This window comes from Fundulus heteroclitus, chromosome 1, assembly GCF_011125445.2.
Source record: "Fundulus heteroclitus isolate FHET01 chromosome 1, MU-UCD_Fhet_4.1, whole genome shotgun sequence".
In the NCBI taxonomy this organism is placed as follows: domain Eukaryota; kingdom Metazoa; phylum Chordata; class Actinopteri; order Cyprinodontiformes; family Fundulidae; genus Fundulus; species Fundulus heteroclitus.
This window is the reverse complement of record NC_046361.1, coordinates 21,466,949-21,487,728: the sequence shown is the minus strand read 5'-3', so window position 1 is coordinate 21,487,728 and position 20,780 is coordinate 21,466,949. Positions and strand designations below refer to the sequence as shown.

Below are 20,780 nucleotides of genomic sequence, written 5' to 3'. Positions count from 1 at the left end.
GGTTTCTTTCTTAGTCCCCGCCCATAATGACTCACGCTGCTCCTATTGGCTCCAGACGTGTCAGTCTTCGTCTTCTTCCACGCCCTTCACATCTGTAGGCGCTGGAGTCCTGCCGTCAGAGGTCTGCCGGCACTTTGCTGCCATCTGTTGGCAAAGCAGGAGTAGGACATAGCGACAAAAACCAAAGGTTATTATTTTTTTTTTTATGTGATCTTTATGGTAGCCTGCTTGACGTTTACTGTATTTATAGACAGCTTTTATTTAAATAAACCATGTACTACAGTACAGGGATTGGCCTTTAATTTCTGTACAAATACAAACAATTTGTTGATTTTTAAAGCAGCTTATAAAGCAGTTTCAATGTATTCTGAGAAGAAAAAAAAACAGGATGTGGGACGATTGCTTTAACTCATGAGTACTACAGTACATAGTATAACCTTTAACTATTGATGTTAGTGAGACAAACTTTCCATCCCTCCAGGAACAACAGATGAAAATTAGCCTATTGGCTAATTCTTGTGCACTTACAGCAATGTTAATTAATGTGTATAGGCCAGCCAAATAAATAATTAAATTACATTAAATTCATATGGTAGCCTATACATTGGAAAGCTATTCCTACTTCTTGACATTTTTTGCAGTTTGTGGCTTCAGAAGTAAAAACTTGAATGTAGTTAATAGGAAATTTACTGACAAAAAGTACCAAAAACAGCAATTTTATTTTATAAAGTGCTTAAAAACATCCAATAGCTGAAAAAAACCTACAAACTAAAAAAAAACAAAATCAAAAGATAATGCATAAGAAACACTTAAAAGAAACAATAAAATCTATTTAAAACAAAAACTAAGTCTCCCTCGTGATAAAAGCAAAGAATAATAATATGTTTTAAGCCAAGTTTAAAAGGTAGGCAGTGAAACAGCCTCTCTTCTGTGCAAGGGCAGATTATTCCACAATTAAGGAGCAACAACAGAAAAGGCTCTGCCCCCTCTGAGCTTCCTCTTAGACTTTGGTACCTCAGTAGTGGGACATGACTGGGGAAAAAAAGAAAAACAGTGCATGCTTTTCAAGATTCTTCCTCAAATAAACATGTATCCAGTTCCCTTTGATACCCCTAAATAAAACCCCAGTTGTTTTCCACATAAATATTCTCCACCTTGTGTCTAATTTAATCTCAGTACTAATACAAACAATTTGTTGATTTTTAAAGCAGTTTATTAAGCATTTCAATGTATTTTGAGAAGGGAAAAAAAACACAACGAGGGACGATTGCTTTAATTCATGAGTGCAAACTTCTAAACTAATCAACAAATTTAGCTGATGCACAGTGATATGTTCCAAGTATGCTAAAGCACAGTTTTACAGTTCCAACGCAGTACAATAATCTTCTATCCAACTCCATAAATTAACTTTTTGCGTCCCATACAGACAGTGGTGAACAATAGCATGGTCTTTACTTGTGCAGATTGAAAAATCGTAGGCATCATTGAAAGCATCGGTACAACAAACACTTAAACACAGAGAGAAGCATCGGTTGCTGTAACACCAGCACTCTGTAAAGGTTGGTCTTCCTGAAAGCACAGTGATTTTGACTCAGCTTACAGCGGCGCACCTCTGTTTTAGCCGAGGACCTTAAGATTTGTAATACTCCGATTTAGAAAAGTAACATTCAGAACATATAAAACTTCATCTTGAACACATAAACACTGACAAGCTGTGCACAGTCTCGTAATACTTAAGGCAATAATATAAACATATATAAACAGAGAAATGTTTGGAATTGCTTTAAGACTGTAAAATATAACATTTAAGGAAATCTCTCAAATGTGTTTGAGGTTGTAAATCTTTGAAACACAGTTTCACCACAGCTTAAGGCCATTTTTTTTTTTTTTTTTTAGAAAAAAATAAATAGATTCAATCCAGATTTGTGCATCTTTTAAAACACATATACCACAGGTGTGTTGTGCAACCTGGTTGCATCATTATCAAATATCTAACTGGTGAAAATTTCTGTCCATGCAGAAGATAGTCCACAAATTCAAAGCTTTGAGAATCGTGAGCTCTCAGTTATTTTTCTACCAATAAATACTGATGGTTTGCGTTTCCGTGAGGCACAAATGTCTTTTTCTTTTTTCTGTTTCAGGTGATGGTGGAATATTTCATTGAAGCTGAATTACAAATGCACAAATCACAGAATCACAGAAGCAACACGGGGCTTATGTTAGATAGCGCTGGAAATGGGATTCCTCTAGGTGCTTTCTGCTACTAGATCATACCTGAAAAAACAGGAGAGGCAAGATGCAAGTTGAAATTTCAAACTAAGAAATGATATTTATTCAGCATTTGTTACCTTAAATAACAAGTCTTTAGGTATATGAATCAGTCTATTAATTGTCATTAATTAGTTCACTTTATATGATTAGTGAAATATTTATGAGCTTAAAATCTGTATAGATCTTTACCATTGCGTGACACAAGCCTTCAGGTCAATTTGGTCCAGATCCAGCAGCACCTGAGGAATACGAGAGGAAGCAAAAATAATCGTGTTATGATCACTACGACGGAGGCAAAAACAACTCAAAGTAACACTAAACCACAGTGACTGACTCGGAGCTGTTTAAAAGTACCTTGCCGATGAGCTCCTTCTCTCGGCTCATGAAGGAGCCGCTGTGCTTCACGGATAGATCCAGTTTTTTCTGCATGGACTCCTCCAGAGCAAAATCAAAGTCAAACCTGCAGGATGAAGGTAAAAGATCAGAGAAGTCACTTCTATCCATCCATCCATTTTCCAAACCGCTTTATCCCTCATGGGGTCGCGGGGGGTGCTGGTGCCTATCTCCAGCATTCACTGGGCAAGAGGCAGGGAGAAGTCACTTCTAATTCCACCCAATTATTTCCCTCTTTTTTTTTTACCTCTCATTGAACTCTGGATTGAGGTCCCTCTTCTTGGTGGCAGTTCGTCTCTTGGTTGTGGCCTTCTTGTCGGGCAGCAGGACAAAAGAAACGTACGGGTCGGCGCCGTCCTTGGAGCACGCTGCCAGGTTTCTGCGGATGTACAGGAAACCTGTTATTTTCCGCAGCTTGCTGCTCTGACAGGAAAACCTTGGTTTAAAATGGTAATAAAAATGGTGTAAAAAACCTGCAGGAGTGCACGATGATGAAAAGCCTGTTTTCCTCTGTAGAGTAGCCGATGGTAAGCTTCACCTGGCAAACTGAGTTGGCGTTATCGGTGACGCTTAAAGACAAGCAGACATTTGTATTTAAACAAAGCAAATATAGAGGAAAATTATATGAGCAGCACTGTTGCGGCAAGTCAGGTTTATGATAAATATGATGGGTTGACCTACATGGAAAATCCACCTCTGTGCTTCAGATCGAGATGGGAGGGATCCCATTTGGGCATGAATGTTTCTACGCCATCTCCACCTGCTCCAAGCGTGCTGCGACACAATGCTAATTGAGTGTCCAATACCTACGAAATTGAAAGAAAAAAAAAAATCTAGTTTTGACCAGCTTATTTAAAAAAAAAAAATCAACTCACAACGATTGTCACCCAAATTGTATCCAGTTATACGACATCCAATTCAGTCCAACTTCTGTTCAGATCATTCCAATTTGGTCTAATTCAGTCCAGTCAGATTAGGATCTATTTGTAAATAGAGTCCATTTTTTTTCCTAATTGTAATACTATATAGTTGATCCTTCACTACTGGTAGGTAAATAGTTAGCAAAACATTAAAAGCACTGGGGGACTTTCAAAGGAAGGGAAAACAGAGAGCGTACTTTTACTTACTGGCTGCAATTCCTTAACGGGTATGTCAAGAATTTAGACAGAACCCAATAATTCAACAAACTACACCATGTTTCCAAAAGTATTCACTCATCTGAATCCACACACATGTGAATGTGTGAGAAGTGAAGTGACTTCTCATTCTGACTCTCTAGGATTTAATTTGATCTTAGATCACACTAAACTGAAAGACCTTCCACCAGGTTTGGTTGGGTTCATTCCACCAAAAGTGCATTTGTAAGGTCAGACACTGATGTTGGACAAGAAAGCCTGGCTCACAGTCACTGTGTTCTAGATCAGGGGTCTTCAACAGGGGGTCCGCGACCCCTAGGGGGTCCGCGGAGGTACTGCATGGGGGTCGCGAAAGTTTTGGTTGATTAGACATTTTTTTATGTTTATGCATGCCAGTGGCACTAACAACCATCACTTATTTTCCTTTTCACATTTATGTTTTAAAAATGTCCATTTAAATAGCTTTTATGCATGATTACATGCAATTGACAGACATTGTTGATCTTGGCAGGTATCAGTTTATTGTGTTATGTTATGTTTATAAATGGCAGTGGCATGGCCACCCTACTCACTGTTCCTCACACATTTTTCATTTTTAAAAATAAAAACATGAATATATGAACCTGTGTATTATTTGAGTATCTTAGTATTGAATGCACAATAACAAGGTACATTTACACATGGCACTATAGGACCAGTTTGATATAACACAATTTTATACAATATATATAATTAGGGGGTCCCCGCTCCATCTCGCCATCAGTTTGGGGGTCCTTGGCCTGGAAAACGTTGAAGACCCATGTTCTAGATCATTACATTGTTACTCTAACAGGTTAAGGTTAGTCAACTTGTTCCACACCAAGCTCGCTCATCCATGTCTTTATGGACCTTATTTTGATTACTGGGGCGCAGTAATGCTGAACCAGAACGCCAATTGTTCTGCCCAAACTGTTCCCACAAAGTGGGGAACATCAAATGTTCCCAAAACGGCTTGTTATGCTAAAGCATTCAGATCTCCTTTGATTTGACACAATGCAGTCCAGCAAGTGCTTTTATTATACCCCTGCTGACACGGAAGTGATCTGCAGGGATCACCCAATAATGTTGACAGTATAATATATTTTATTAGGGACATAAACTGGAAGTCATTTGTTGGAAAGGGGAAAAATCAGACTCTAACTCACAGTTACAAGGCACACATCTCTAATCTCATTAATTACACTGGGGTATATGCAGTAAGGCTATTATCATACAAATAATACACTACCAATGCTACACTAAAACGGGGCTAACCACTACATACTTGATGAACACAAGGAGCATTTACCGTGGTACTCAAACAACTGCAACTGAATGTAAACTGTGAATAAAAAAACAGAATTCATTCAGTCATTTACTACGACTTTCAACTAGTTTGAAACCTTCATGGTGTCAGAGTTTTGTTCTGGACTAAGGTCAGATTAACGTTTTGCTGTATTTATAATTATTGTATAAGAACAAAATTGCGCTCAGTGACAAGCGTTTTCAAAGTGTGCAGTAAATTTCACAACGTTATTAATATTTTAACTTTATTGCCATTAGATGATCACAACTAATATTCAATTCCCAGTGATTTCTCTGGATAGGTCCAATATCTCTAAAGCTATTATGAAAAATTAGCTATAATTCAAAGTCAGGCATTTCTGTGGTACCTTGAGAGTGACTCTCAGCAGGATCTGACTCTCTGGCAGTGCTCCATCCAGATGGAACCACTGGTCCAGCACCAAGTCCGGCTCAGACAGCACCTCCCTCAGAAGGACTGTCAGGGACCCCAGAGTCTGGCCCCAGCTGTGAGACAGCTAGGGGATAACAAATTCACATTGTTAAAACTCTTGATTGTGTCTTTGTGAAACGTCGGATCAGAAGCAAAAGAATCTTTCTGCTTTACAGACACGGTTCCTGTGAGGGTTTTTTTCTCTCACCTTCACCGTGAGCGTTTCATCTCTGGGGTCACGAACCAAAAAGTGAAATGCCTCATCCCATCGAGGTGATGTGGATCTCTCACAGATCTGTGAGAAGCAACAAAGGAAACTTTTACAGCTTTCCATTTTGCTTGCTTTTACTTTTGTAAAAGTAATCCTACCTTGGTTTTGTACGAAACGTTCTTGAGTGTGATCTCCACTCCAGCCTTCGGCTCTTTTCCGTTCTTCTTCAGCTGAAAACGGCACAAAGGCTTAAAAGTTATAAAACGACCTGCAGGCGAATCCCAGAGTTTTACGCGGCGCGTCGGCAGCTTAAAAGAAGAACTAGACCCTCAAAGACTGCAGTCTCACCGGCAGGCCGTGAGCTCGCTCCACGTACACAAACAGCAGGGCCGCCGATGGCACCACCTTGTTTTGGTACGTCTGCTGCGACTGATACTGCAATACCTGAAACACACAACAGGAACGGGGAAATTCACCGCGCCGCAGAAAATTTGTGGTTAAACCGACACTGGCAGTGAATACAGGAACATAAACAGAACAATTGGCGTGAAGTACCTGAAAAGAGAAGTTCCCTATCTGCTTCTCATTGTATCCTGTGTGTACATGGGGATCTTTTGAAACAATCAAACCATAGACGGCGGAAACCAAAACCCTCCTCTGTTCACCAGCAAAGTGTTGTGCTTTTGTATATCTTGAGTAAAGGGGATCGTAAGCATCTTACCTGCTCCAGTCTGGGAATGTCGTTCACCCTGGACAGCCACTCCATCACCAGGTGAACGCGACCTGACTTTACATCATTTAGAGTGTACCACTGGAACAAGAAAGGCACCAAAATGAGTGTGTTTTGATCTGAAGCGCTTTGCAAAAGTAGTCATGCCTCTGAATTATTATTTTTGGCACATTACATTTTATCGGCATACTATTTTAGATTTAGATTAGATTAGATTCAACTTTATTGTCATTACACAGGTACAGGTACAAGGCAACAAAATGCAGTTTAGGTCTAACCAGAAGTGCAATAGCAGCAAGTGCAGGATAAACAATGGTTCCATATGTACAGGACATGGGTTATTACTGAATAAATATAGAGATGGATACTATTATAAACAGAATTTTACTAATAGATTTGTCCTATGAGTATAATATATAGATAACTAGTATTGTGAACTAAATTTACAGCTGGATATGTACCGAATATAATATACAGGTGGATATTACTATAAATAGAGTTTTACAGATATACTATGCGATGGACCAACACAGAGATTGTGAAGAGAAGAAAAAAAAGGAATACGGCTGCGCACATCTAGAAACTGTTCTTTGCAAAACAGCTGAAGCTCAGCCAAACTGCATGGAGAGTGTTACAATACATATACTGGCCAGACTTTTCACGTTCTTGATTTTTTGGAAAACATGTTAAAAGCCATGTAAAAGTCACTTCAGAATTATTTGCTATTTTGATAAATCACATAAAATCTCAAAGAGATACATTCACATGTTTATAGTTGGGGCATTAGAAAATGTGAAAAAGTCCAACGGATTATGAATACTCTTTAACTATAGACACTAATATGGGGGAAATCTGTCAGATTAATTTCACGCACCGTATCAATGAACTGGGCGCTGATGATGTCTCTCAGGTTAAGCTTAAACCTGCAAACACAAGATTCAGCCACGATTTTATTCTCCATCCAGCACATTTAATTCAAGCCCCACCAACAAAACCAGAAGGTGTACCTTCCAAGGAAGTCATCCTGATCAATGTCCTTATCAAACAGCTCAAACTGGATCTCCTGACCTGGGAGCTGGGTCAAAATCACCTAAACGCACAAAAAAAAAACAGATCTTACAGCACCATGATTTTAGGGAATTCACAAAGTAAACCATTTGTCTAGGCGAAACATATTAAATACCTCATAAAGTTCATTCCAGACAGGATTGAGGTTCTCTTTGATGGTGTGGCTGCGGAAAGTTATACCGGCGACCTTGATCTTGACATAGGGGTCGCTCTTCCCTTTCACCATGCCCCCCATGAAGTTGTCCTTGGCTATCAGGTTTTGGGCCTCCACCAGATGGATTCGTAACACCCCCTGCACGCATCAGAGAACGACCACAGACGCTGTTACCAGAGCCTGGGGAAAGCATTGGGCTTCCGCACTGGACCGTCCGGAGAGAGAGAGCAGTTTCTTTTTTACCTCGGTTGCAAACTCCAGATCAGGGGTGGTGTTCTGCGGCCGCGACGGCTGAGGCTTAGCTAGCCCGCCGGGCCCTGTGGAGCCCTGGTTGGAGGTGATCTCTCCTGAACCCAGTCCGGATCCCGAGCCCGAAGGGGGCGGGGACGGAGTCGTGGGAGAGGCGTCATCGCTCAGCCACAGGATCTAGCAGGAAACAGAGAGAGGCTTGTTTGAGCAAAAGTACAAAAGCGCAGTTTCTTAAACACGTTCTATGGTGTAATCCTGTGTTTGTGTCCAGCGGGGTTTCATTTCTACCAATAAAAAGACCCCGATGGTTCATTTGACACTTTCAACCATTTTTGGTTTGAGTCTTCCTGTTAAATGTGCCTTTTCATGTGCTTTTAAATGCAACGAAAGAGGGAGTCTGTGGTGTGGATAAAATACAAACCCTTAGCACAATCTTGGCATAGAGGCGGCTGGCTGAACCCGAATTCTCCAGCTGGAACCACTGGTCCAAGGTGAGGTCGTGGCTCTCCAGGAGGCGGCTCAGAGGAATCGTCAAGCTGCCTAACGACAAGGCGCGGTCATCGTCCTTCACCTGACCGAAACACATCAACAGAAGAAGATTTCTCAGAGATTAAAAGAAAAAGATTGCATTTAATACATAAACAGGCACTAGAAATATTCGGTACGTGTGTGGAAAAATGGCTCACCTGAATGTCTATGTCTTGTTTACGAGGATCCTGAATGAAGAAAGTGAAAGCGTCCTCCCAAACAGGGCTGTTGGTCCCGTAGCAGGTCTGCATGGGCATGATGGTGATGTTGGTCAAGCTCAAAACTTAATACAATGCACTAAAACCAGTTACATTACATCGCTAAAGTATTCCTCCCTCATAACACTTTCCACGTTTTGTCACGATGCCGCCACAAATTCTTTGTGCTTTGCTCAGGACTTCATTTGGTACAGCAACACATAATAGTGCAAAACTGTAGAGCAGATGGAAAATGACATATGGTTTTTAATTTTTTTACAAATAAAAGTAAAAAAATGAGTAAAGACAGTGTGGTGTGCTGCATTCAGCTCCCTTTAGTCAATAATCTGTAGAAATACCAGTTGTTAGTGATATGTCTCTAGCAGAATTACACATCAAGAGACTGAAACCTTTACCCATTCTTTGTTGTAAAATAGCTCAATAGTCAAACTGGACATTTCAATTGTTTTTCAAGTCTGGCCTCAGACTCTTAATTGGATTTATGTCTGGATGTTCACTGGGTCATTCTAATACGTGAAGTTCCTTTGATCCAATTCACTCTATCGCAGCTCTGGAAGGACGTTTATGGAAGGTGAACCTCACCTTACATAAAGGTGAGGTTCACCTTTATGGAAGGTGAGACTACTGGAAGTCTTGCAGCTTTCAGCAGGTTTTCTTCCAGGATTTCCCCATATTTAACTTCATCTTCCATCTTCCTATCAACTCTGACACCAGTGGGGGTTCTAGCAGGGGGGCCAGGGTGGGGCCAGTGTTTTTTTACAGGGGCACAGAACAAAAGATTGGGGGGGGGGAACTTAACAGGTTTCATCGTTTAATATATTAAGTAAGCCAAAGAGCCAATTGTGGCTCTGGAACTGCAGGTTGCAGACCCCTGATTGATCTTTTCTCAATACAGCGGGAGCCTAATGTGAAACAGCTTCATTTTTAATTATTTTGTTATTTTATTATTGGGTAAAAACATAAACGAAAAAAAAATATATAACTGATCCAAATGACCAGTCAGTCATGGTGTCTTTGTCATCATTTATCATCCTAAGAAATGTAATATCATGTTTTTAGTACAGGGGCCATAACAGGGGCCAGGACCAGTTCTACAGGGGCACAGGGCCCTGTTGGCCCCTGTCTAGAACCGCCCCTGTCTGACACGCTTCCCTGTCCCTGCTAAAGAAAAACCTCCCCACAGCACGATGCTGCCACAGCCATGTTTCCTGTGGGAATTACAGGTTCAGGGTGGGGTTCAGTATTAGTTTTCCTCCACACGTATTGTTTTACACATAGGCCAGCTTAGGTTTCACCTGACCAGAGCATCTTCTTCCATACAGGACTTGGCCTTCGGTTAACTCTCTCTCCCTCTCTTTCTCTCTCCCTCTCTCTCTCTCTCTCTCTCTCTCTCTGTCGCTCTCTCTCTCTCTCTCTCTGTCTCTCTCTCTCAGTTTTTACTACCACTAACCGTAAGTGCTGTCTTTCATCCACACTTGAAAACTGGCTCAGAGCTTATCTGCCTAATTAGCTGAGTTTCTCTCCTAGATAATGCCCCAAAAGAAGTGATGTTCAACTTCTCTCGCATAGAAAGTACTCCTGGATCAGTGCTTCTTTGCTCTTTTTGTGTCTCTGCTCTGTCTTCTCTAACCCCCAGTCGGTCGTGGCAGATGGCCGTTCACACTGAGCCTGGTTCTGCTGGAGGTTTCTTCCTGTTCAAGGGGAGTTTTCCTCTCCACTGTCACTACGTGCATGCTCGGTATGAGGGATTGCTGCAAAGTTAAAGACACATGGCCAGCGACTGTCCACTGTGGCTACCCATTTATTAAGGAGTGAATGCTGCAAGTCAATGTCTCAATGCAATTTGATGGGTATCCTTAGATAGAAAACTTTTTAACCAATCTGTTTGATTTGATTGAACTGACTCTGTAAAGGGCCTTGGGATGACATGTTGTGAATTGATGCTGTATAAATAAACTGAATTGAATATATTTGTTATATTTTCTACATGGCTTGTGATACACTGCAAACAGGATGTCTTGTGACTTTCTCTAAAAAAAAGCTTTCTTCTCGCCACTCTTCAACAAAGGTCAGATTGGTAGATAGTTGTGAACAGCTTGTTCCACCTGAGCTGTAGATCTTTCCAGCTCCTCTAGAGTCACCATCAGTCACCTGGCTGCTTCTCTGACTAGTGCTCTCTTTGTCTTGTGCCATCATGTCCTGGTATGTTTGCACTTGTGTTGTACTTTCAGTTTTCCTGATGATGGACCGAGCAGAGCTCTGCGAGTGGTTGAAGGTGCCATGACATCACTGTATAAACCTTTGGTGTATTGTTTTATAACACAACCCTGGTTTAAATCTTTCCACAGCTTTCTCAGTGTCCTGTCTGCTGTGTTTGTCGGTCTTCAATCAGCTGCTTGTTCTCTAACAAACCTCTGAGACCCTCACTGAATAGCTGGATTCATACTAAGATTAAATTACACACATGCTCTATTCACTAATAAAGGGATTTCTGAAGGCAATTGCCTGCACTGGGTCTTACTCAGGGGTATCAGGTTTAACGGGGATCTTAATATAAATGCACACCACACTTTCTATAGTTTTATTTCTGTTAACAAAATCAGAAAACCATGTATAACTTTCCTTTTACTTCCATGATTACCTACTACTTCGTGTGGCTCTTTCACATAAAATCCCAATAATGCCCATTGTGACAAAATATGAAAAGCTAAAAAAACAAAAATGTAAAGCCCTGTAACTTTAAAACATTACCTTGCTTTCTTTAGTTGTGTCCTGAATAGAAATCTGCACCATTGGGCTCGGATCCTTGTTCCCTTTCCTCATCTGTAACATTTTAAACGCATCCAAGTGGGTTAAAAGGTCAGAGATTCAGCTAACAGCACAATGAATGACGTAGCGACAGCGACGGCTTACAGGCAGCTCATAAGCTTGGTCCATATAGACGGCGAGGATGGCAGCAGACGGGGGATCAGTTGTCTTTGCTGTCAAGTTCTGGTTCTTCTGTATCACCTATGGTAAAAACAAACAAAAGAAAAACAAAGCAGGAATATGTTAGAGTTGATTATGCAGTCAGTTTCAATATAAGAAAAAAAGGGAAAAAATATACAGTATTGCATCTGGTAATGCATAAAAAACTAAAAGTAGCTGCAAAAAACAAAACAAAAAAAGAAACAGATTCATTGTTTGAGCTGCACTGTGGCTTCACCTCGCTTAGTCTGTCAGCAGAGGACAGCAGAGAGAGCCACTCCAGCCGCAGGTGGACGCTGCCAGATGGGGCGTCCCTCAGATTGAACCACTGCGTGCAAGAGTCAGAAGGCTCGTTAAAAACACACATTTCTCCCGGGAGACTGATTCTGCTGCTGTCTGATCCTGCAAAAAAGCCTGCAAGTGGTGAGATCACAAGGAGGCGCATGGTGTCTCCGGCGTCACATGATAACAGGATCACTGCAGTCTGACTCAGATATTTTCTCAGAGCGAGACAACGCCATTGACTGTATGCTTCGGTTCTGATTTCTGTCTGAAAGCAGAAATACTTACGTCATCCACAACTCGGGCCTTTTTCACAATATCCAGATCAATCTTGGCCCTAGAAGAAAAATGTAAGCGACAATGTGAGCAGGAAATCAATAAATGAAAAGTAAAATCAGCCAATTTCTTAGTTTTTGTTTTTTGTTTTTCTTGATGGTCTTAAATAGAATAGCAAAAGCAGGTGTGAAAATGACATGAGATGCACACGGAAACAGAGAGATAATGAGTGAGAATGAGTAAGCTACCTCCCCAGGAAGTCATCCTGGTCTGGGTCTTTGTCAAACACTTCCACTTCCAACTCCTGACCAGGTACTTCATGGACAATAACCTGACACACACACACATACGCACATACGAACACCAAAGGACAAACACCAAACCAACAACAGATACACAAATATTGATAACTTTGCAAATGGCATAAGAAACACAAGCAAAGCGAACACAAACCAAAATGGCGAGAACACGTCACCATAATGCCCAAAACAAGTGAATAATTCAGAACATAGGTTTCAGAACGTGTCCCTGAGTCAAACAGCATCTTATCTCAGAAACAGATGCTTCCTGTTGCCAAACAGGGAGATTGCAATCTCCACAGAGCTGTTTATCTTTACGGTAACTGGAGCGTATTGACTATCAAAAACCTGAGCTCACTCCTAGCAAAGCAGGGACACCAACATGAAGCCAGAACTGTTGGCACACAAACAGCGAGGAGGCGCTGAACTCATAATATCAAAGCGAGCCCGCAGGTCCCTTGTCGTGCTTCAGGTGCACTCGCTTTACCTCGTACATCTCCCTCCACTGGGGGTTCAGGTTGCTGTCCACGTGGTGAGAGGTGAAGATCTGGGTCCCCACCCTCAGCACGGCGTACGGGTCTGACTTCCCATCGATCAGCCCCTTGATGACAGTGTCCTTGGCTGTTAGGTCCTCAGCTTCCAGCAGGTGGATACGAACGACTCCCTAACATAGCAACATGCACACAGACAGAAAATTGCAAAGCAAATCACAGTCAGCATGACTCCAGGTTTCTGCAGAAACCCACTGCGCTATGAGACATTTACCCTTGGGAGAGGAGAGCGAAGCTGTGCCACGTGCAGGTCATTCACCAGCGGGATTGTGAGACGGTTGGGGAGCACCAGGTGGGAAGCTATTGCATCCATTATCATGGTGTCTGACATGGCGCTGCAAACGAATGCAAGCATGGTGATATAACACTACTGTTAAAGACGAGAATCAACAGCATACAGAGCAGGCCAAAGGCTGTATGAGGCCCTGAGCAGTCTTAACATGGGGCCCCCCTCTAGTTAAGCCAACCGACCACCACAGCACCACTGACCACCTCTTGTAGCGTCCATTCTGGATCACCTTTGAATCTACATTCAGCACAACTTGTCAGTTCACAAGAGGGAAAATGTTGAATTAAAATTACCATAGAAAATGTTTTGCTTGACAAATACATTTTTCCCCCTATTATTCACAACATAAATAGCACTTTGAATTAAATGCTTATTTTAAACATTTTAAATATCATTTTTTTTATTAAAAACTATAAATTCCATAAGGCTTTCATTAGCTCAGAACATTGCATAAGTAAAATAAAATAACCAGGCTTCAAAGCCTATATTTCATTCTTGTTTGTTAAGTAAACAGTGAATTTAGGAATCAAATACAGGTTTTTTTCAGCTGTTGAAATGGTTTTAAGTGGTTTGTTCTGTCGGTAAATGTTTGCATAAACTATTTCTTGATTGTGAAGCTCATTCAGCAACAACATATTTAATACAGATGAAATATGTAGAAAAGAAAAGGTTTTCATCCATCCGTTCTCTAAATCTTTGCAGGGTAACGGATGCGCTGGTGTTTATCTCCATGGGGCCATTGGGTGAGAGGGATGATGAACACTGTTAGTTTATTATTTGTTGAAAAAAACAAGGGATTCTAAGATTTAAGAGTAGCAGTGAGGTGCTCAAACTTCACATATTCTGGCAACCATATTAACATGTCACTGCTAACAGTCCAGACTGTTTTTTGTAGAGTGCAATGGAGATCAAATTGGATTACTCCATTGGTTATCTGTATGTTCCCATAGAGCAGAGAGAGAGAGAAAAAATTGTGTATAATGGGTGACGTATGATGTATAAAGTATAAAGTCTATAGCAGCTCTGTAAAACATAAAATCAATACTTTAAAGTAAATTACGAAACAACAAACCACTGTATGCTCAAATTTATGACTCATTGTTCAGTTACCACAACATATAATCCCTGTGATGAGGACCAAGACTGGTCATAAACTATTAGTACTTTAAATACCATGTAAAATAAATGCCTTTTAAATAGCTTTTAAACTTCATCCATGGTGCGACTTTAAGCATTTTTTCTTTTCTTTTGGGCTGCTTATTTTTTCCTTGTTTTTCCACTGGAACGTTTCCAACCTGCAAAAGGTTGGCCATGAAACGACCAAATCTGGAAACATACCAAAGTGGCAGTGCTCAGTATACAAAAAAAAAAGAAAAAAAAGAAAAGAAAAAAGAGTCGGTTCATTAGTGTGGAAACACTTTGACATGGCGTGATCTATGAGCAACAAGCACACGGAAAGTGGCTGAAATTTATGGAATATAGTTCAGATTAAAATACTAGAATAGGATGTTTCAATAGATGTGTCAAAAGGTGAACAAATTTGTGTGGCCTAAATAATTATTTAATAATTAAGCTACGCTACTGCTTCTAATTTTCGGATTGCATTTATTGTTCAGAATGTAACAAAGTATTTATTTTGTGACTTAGCGCTCTTATGTTTCAGATATATTTTGACATATTATTATATATTTTTGTATTTATATTTTAACTGTTTCTTAAAGTCACATTATGTTGCAATATTAATGCACACAGTGTAGAGGCAGCTACTAAATGGCTTAATTAGGGATTTCATCTTGTCTTTTTTCATCAATAGTTTGGGAAACATAGTGGAAGGGCTGTATGTCACTTTCACAGACTTTGCACAACATAAGGGAGCTCTGAAGGAAGAGCTAAAAAAGTGAACTCAGCGTCGGCCTTCGGGGACCATAGATATGTTCATTTTGATAGTCATTTTTAAATTGAGCTGCTTGACAAGAACAAAAAGAAGCACATTAGCTAACCTCTTGTTGGACTGATAGAGACTTTTTTTTTATTCTCAGCTTTTCTAGTGGTAGGATAGTTTGCACCTTCACTTCTCAGTTATCTGTTTGTCTGAGTAACTCTCCAACTCACATGGATAAAACCAGAAAACACAAAGACCGACGAGCAGCTAAGCTTGAAAAACTCACTTGAGACCGGGGATGTCCAACAGATTAGTAAGTCCTGTCCAGTTGATGTCCAGTTTCTACAAACAGCACCCAAATGAGAAAAGACGTGTGAATAACGCGTCTCACTAAGATATGAAAGCAGGGCAAAAGTGAGAACACTCACAGGCCTGCGAATGAAGAACATGGTGATGGCTCCAACCAGCGGCACATCTCCGATCAACGGCTCTAGGATCACACGCAGCTTTCCGTGGAGCTACAACAGAAAGTTCAGCTAAAATCTGGGTTTAAAAATCTAATAATTATTTTCAACATGTGGAAAAGGAATATTAATAATAAAAAAACACTCCTGTACCTGGACTCCTTTCACCCCAGCTTTGCAGAAATACTTTTTAATTTCAACATTTATCTCCACGTCCCCGGCGTAGCTGTGACACAAAAGAGGTTGCAAACCTAAAGATAAATATTTAACTAAGAGAAGCAGCCCACAAGTGTTATGGTAGAGCTGTTTTCTTTGTAAACAAAAGGTCTGCCGTAAAAAAAAAAAGCGCACTTCTTGGTAATGCAATTCAAGGAGGTTTTGGTCTTTAACAGGAAAAGCTGGAGCCATGCTTAAAATGACAGATTAAGGAACGATGCGGTGGATTACCTGAGGTACAAATCCAACATAACTTGTCTTTTATCGTTTTCTGTGTGAGCCTTTACACCAACCAGCTTCAGGGCCTGTGAACACAACAGCAGCCTTCACAAAAAGCAAACCTAAAAGAGCTTTTTATACCGTTTTATTCACTGAACCAAATAACATCATTTGCTCTGGGTTGATTTGCTTATATACCGTGTGACCATATTTGTGAGAATGTGTGCCCTTAGGCTACAGACAGTTTTGATGTTCTATCCATGTTTGTTTATATTAATGAGTGTAATTGCAATATAGTTAGCTACACATCAATTTCAAGGTTTTAAGGCCTTGTGGACTTGAGGGGGAAAAAAATTCCAAACAGCATTTTAAAAAGCTCCTTATATAAATCAACTCTAGAAATATGGGTGGCCATTAGGTACAAAATTTAGAATGCGCTTAAAAACCATGTGATCAAACTTGATCACATTATGTACTAACATTTTGCACACAAACAAGGCATTTATACAAATCACTAAAAACTTTTTATACAAACTCGTTAAATCCCTTTCTGCAAACCAATAAAAAGCTCTCACACAAAATAGAGAAAACTAGCTTTTACTAGTGTGTGTGTGTGTGTGTGGTTTTCAAAACAATATGCAAGAGTTTTACGTGTTACGTAAGTTAATTCTGATTAATTACCTTGGTGGCTCCCCTAACAATAGAAATGTCTTCACCCATAAACAAAAATGACCAGAAATATTGTACCCATGCCTTGCCTATAGGTGGCATATGTTAAAAACAATGGAGGCGTGGAGCATGTGGCTAGGGCTTGCCATGATGGTGCATTCTCTTTGCCCTTGGATATTTTCAGATCACAGTCAGAAAAAAAACAATAACGTCCCAGAAAGTCCGAATTGTGACTTGCCCAAAATCATTTCTGCACATTTGAAACAAACTAGAAGTTGATATATACTAAATGGTAAATGGTAGATGGCTTGTACTTGTATAGTGCTTTTAACTAGTCTTGACGACCAGTTCAGTCATTCACACATTCACACACAGTCAAACCATTTAAAATCTTAGCATTACTGAAGACTTGTAAGCCTGTTCTAAAGTGATGACCGCTGCATGCATATTAAGCCGTTTAGCACACCTTTTCTCCTAGGTTGACCTTAGTGAAACTGAGGGTCTGCAGATGAATGCTTGAAGCTCGGATGGCAGGAGCGATGGTTTCCACCAGCAGCTTCTCCAGATACTGGCCAACAAAGGGCCAGGCCTGCTGCAGGATCTGCGCGACAGAGCACGTGGCAATTTGTCATGCTTGCTGCACTGATCCAAGCAATGCAAAGAAAACATTCAATATAATTTTGACAAAGGTGCCTATAATAAATTTGCATCTATTTTTTTAGATGAAATTATACAAAAAAGTCCCCATGCCATTATTGCAATATACCTTATATCCTTGCACAATGGCATCACAGTCATTTTCTCTATACTGTCAACTACAATGACAGATGCCTGACCGTACGTTTACTGGTGCGAATTATCTGCTGGGTGACACATCGGGAAGCCTGGAGTAGCCCGGCAGCCCAGGTGAAAAATGAGTCCCATCATCTATCTGTCCTACACGTAGGGCGTCTGTTGCAGACTTCATTACAATTTCACCTCAAGCTCAGCACTCTCCGTTAATAGTATTCATACTCACGCTTGCCCTGCCCTGTAGTGACGGCACCGACAGAGACAAAGAAGTTGCAAAATGAGCTGAACACTCTCCCTGCCTCTTAATTACACTCGCAGACAATCCCCCGTCGGACAGAGAGGCAGCAGCAGAAGAAGGTTCGCTTACAGTCCACTTGTGGGTACTTTGCCTTATTAATAAATGTGAGGCATTACTGCTGCTGCGGTTGGGAGTTACTCAAGTGAATCAGGAACGCTTCCAATGCCGGATGGAGCAGAGCAATCCACATTTACGCAGATAGCTCGTTGAAAAAGATGAAAAGTACGTATCGGACAAAGGGAAGAAAACATACCTTGTTTAGCCACTCCACTTTTTCCACATCTGGGAAATTGACCTGTAGACGAGAGTATTAGAAATGAAGTAAAAATAAACCTTGAATTGGTTCACACGCAAAGTTCAATGTATTTCCGAAAGATTGTATCTGCTGGTCCAACGCAAAGCAGTGAAAGACTGTTTAGTGTTCAAGACAAATTATACATGGCTTACAAAATGTTTTACAATCTGAAAGTGTGGCAAGCATTTGGATTCAGCCCTCCTCAGTCAATACTTTGTAGGACCATCTTACCAGATGGACCAGATGACTTTTGGGAAATGCAATACAAGCTTTGTACATTTAGAGATCGAACTATTGCCCATTCATCTGGACAAATCCCAATCAGATTTAAGTCTGGATTTTGACAAGGCCATTCCAACACATACATGTGCTTTGATCTACACCCTTCTACTGAAGGTCTGGCTGGATGTTTAGAGGTGTTGTCCAGCTGGATGGTGAACCTCCACCCAAGTGTCAGTTTTTTTTGCAGCCTCTAATCAATTAATTTCCAGTATTGCCCTGTGTTTGGCTCCATCCAGCTCCTTATCAAATCCCTGTCCCTGCTGTAAAAAGGCCAACCCACAGCATGATGCTGCCACCACCATATTTCACTGCAGGGATTGTGTGTGCAGCGTGTAAAGAAATCAGGCAGATCATGAATGATTTCCTTCTACTTTACAAAATATAAACTCTACTTCGCATAGTGAAATATAAAAGAATCAATCTTTTAAATATAGGACACACTGCGAGGAAAAGGTCAAATACTGCCTTATTAATTTTAACATTAATAGAGTGAATAGAAGATCATTTAGATTAATAATCCATTTCCGTTCACATGCATTTTCTTTGAGCGGACTTACATCCACAATAGAAAGAGTACATGATTTTAAACACGCTAAACTAAACTGAGAACTTCTCAGGAAACCAAACAACCTCAGAGATCGTGTATCACCTTATAAGATCAAAACACACACAAACACCAGCTGAGCACACACACACTCCTTACACAGCTTCTTCCACTATCTTGACAACATATGGTGATCATGGTCTCCACTGCGCTCATCCTGTTTTAGGAGCCCAGAAAGATCACATGCTGTTTCACAGAGGCAGAGAGAAGAAATTAAAAAAACTGGATGTATGTGAAAGGGTCCATACATTTGGCTATGTGTTCAGTGCCAACGCGTCTAAATGCATAAAACAGTAATAAACCACGCAGGTGAGCTCCAGCAGCAGATTAACTCGGATCCCACTCGGATCAAAAAGGCAGGCGGCGGAACCTGCAGGGAAGGATCCCCTTACCCAGGGAGGCAGATCCCTCCTGGCTCTGAAGAGCTTCTGGGTGGTGAACTCCCTCTCGTTCTCCAGGAGGTACATGGAAGACCTGAGCCTCATCTCCTTCTCCAGCCGGCTGTGTTTGTATCCTATGTAGATCATCAGCCCGAGCAGCACCAGGCTCACGCTGAAGCCGTAATATCCGGCCAGGTAGACCGGGAGGAGAGCGGCGACGCATTTCGCATACGACCACAGGACGCTGACTGCGCCCTCGCCGGGGGTCTGGCTCGGTGAGGCCGGTGCTGCCGGTGCTGCTGGTGCTGGAGCTGGAGCCGGGCCGCGGCTCATCTCCGCGTCCGCGTCCGCATCCACGGCGGGCATGCTGAGATCCCGACGACTTAAACCTATAGCTGTCGGCCTGTCCTCTCTCAACTTCTCCGCTTCTGGCGCAGAGAGGCGACGCAGTTTAATTACAGGAACGGAGACATGTCTGCGGGGCTATGAACGATTCCTCTGCGCGGAGCTCCGCCTCGGCTCGGCGGCGAACTGTTCCGCGTCCGATCGTTTGCGCGGTTGCCCTGGAAGAGCTGGGGCGAGCAGAGACCGAGACCCGAAGAGGGCGGGCTCATGCTTCAAGCCCTGCATCAGATCAGGCGTACTACTCAGACCCTGGCATTAACTTGTAGCGTCATGTGCCGCTGTCGGCCAGAGCGCACACGCAGAAATGCGAATATGTTACAGCTGGAGACGTGGGAGGGGGGGCAACTATATTGTAGCAATTTAAACAACGATTTAAAAATAAAATAAAAAAAACATCTGATCAAAATATAGAGAAGCAGCTCGACCCGCTATATTTTCAACACAGCTTGTCAGTCAGGTTAAATCCTCCGCTGTGCGCAGGCGCTCATGCCCACTGCAGCAACTTTACAGCAGCACCAACAGGTTCATCCATGGATACAGAGATGAAACACGTATGAATTCATCACACACACGTGTGTGTGATGAATTCCCCATGACGTAGTTTAGTAATCCCTGATCCTTTTTGTCCATTGTGGCTTACGGCCTGTCAGATCCCAACATGCAGCTGATAAACGATGTAGAATATTACATAAAAACCAATCAGAGTGTTGTATGCAGGCATATCGTGGAAAGTTGAGTAGAAGGAAAAAATTGGGACGGAGGAAGGTGCACAAGCAACAAGGACGACTGCTTGAAAGACGTGATTTAAAACTGAAGTAAATTCTGCATTTAATTTGTAACCCAAGAGCCTGGAGGAAGAGTGGAAAAGAAAAATAACCCAAGTTGGTTTCCACGGTCGG

The 20,780-nt window shown here is 41.4% G+C and overlaps 1 protein-coding gene across 1 annotated transcript; it reads right to left on the bottom strand.

Moving 5' to 3' along the window:
* Nucleotides 1–1,195: 1,195 nt before the first annotated feature.
* On the bottom strand, nucleotides 1,196–20,254 carry esyt1a (extended synaptotagmin-like protein 1a). Its single transcript, XM_036137780.1, has 31 exons — nucleotides 19,489–20,254; nucleotides 18,169–18,210; nucleotides 17,292–17,426; nucleotides 16,169–16,242; nucleotides 15,875–15,947; nucleotides 15,686–15,775; nucleotides 15,544–15,599; nucleotides 13,301–13,421; nucleotides 13,023–13,199; nucleotides 12,485–12,567; nucleotides 12,249–12,297; nucleotides 11,917–12,006; nucleotides 11,625–11,720; nucleotides 11,463–11,534; nucleotides 8,652–8,738; nucleotides 8,387–8,536; nucleotides 7,960–8,142; nucleotides 7,678–7,854; nucleotides 7,502–7,584; nucleotides 7,369–7,417; nucleotides 6,486–6,575; nucleotides 6,113–6,208; nucleotides 5,923–5,994; nucleotides 5,762–5,848; nucleotides 5,492–5,638; nucleotides 3,346–3,470; nucleotides 3,138–3,233; nucleotides 2,912–3,043; nucleotides 2,626–2,731; nucleotides 2,461–2,510; nucleotides 1,196–2,274 (listed from the first exon to the last, which is right to left on the bottom strand). Exons 1-31 carry the CDS (start codon nucleotides 19,840–19,842, stop codon nucleotides 2,247–2,249), a joined length of 3,270 nt encoding a protein of 1,089 aa, XP_035993673.1. The 5' UTR covers nucleotides 19,843–20,254; the 3' UTR covers nucleotides 1,196–2,246.
* Between the last annotated feature and the right edge of the window lie 526 nt (nucleotides 20,255–20,780).

Bases quoted from the DNA above. Each gene is read 5' to 3' on its own strand.
- esyt1a (XM_036137780.1), bottom strand. From the start codon at position 19,842: ATGCCCGCCGTGGATGCGGACGCGGACGCGGAGATGAGCCGCGGCCCG. The intron at 5,639-5,761 runs GTGAGAGAAAAA...GTTATCCCCTAG, and splicing joins ATGAAACGCTCACGGTGAAG to CTGTCTCACAGCTGGGGCCA. The intron at 2,732-2,911 runs GTAAAAAAAAAA...TTCATCCTGCAG, and splicing joins AATCCAGAGTTCAATGAGAG to GTTTGACTTTGATTTTGCTC.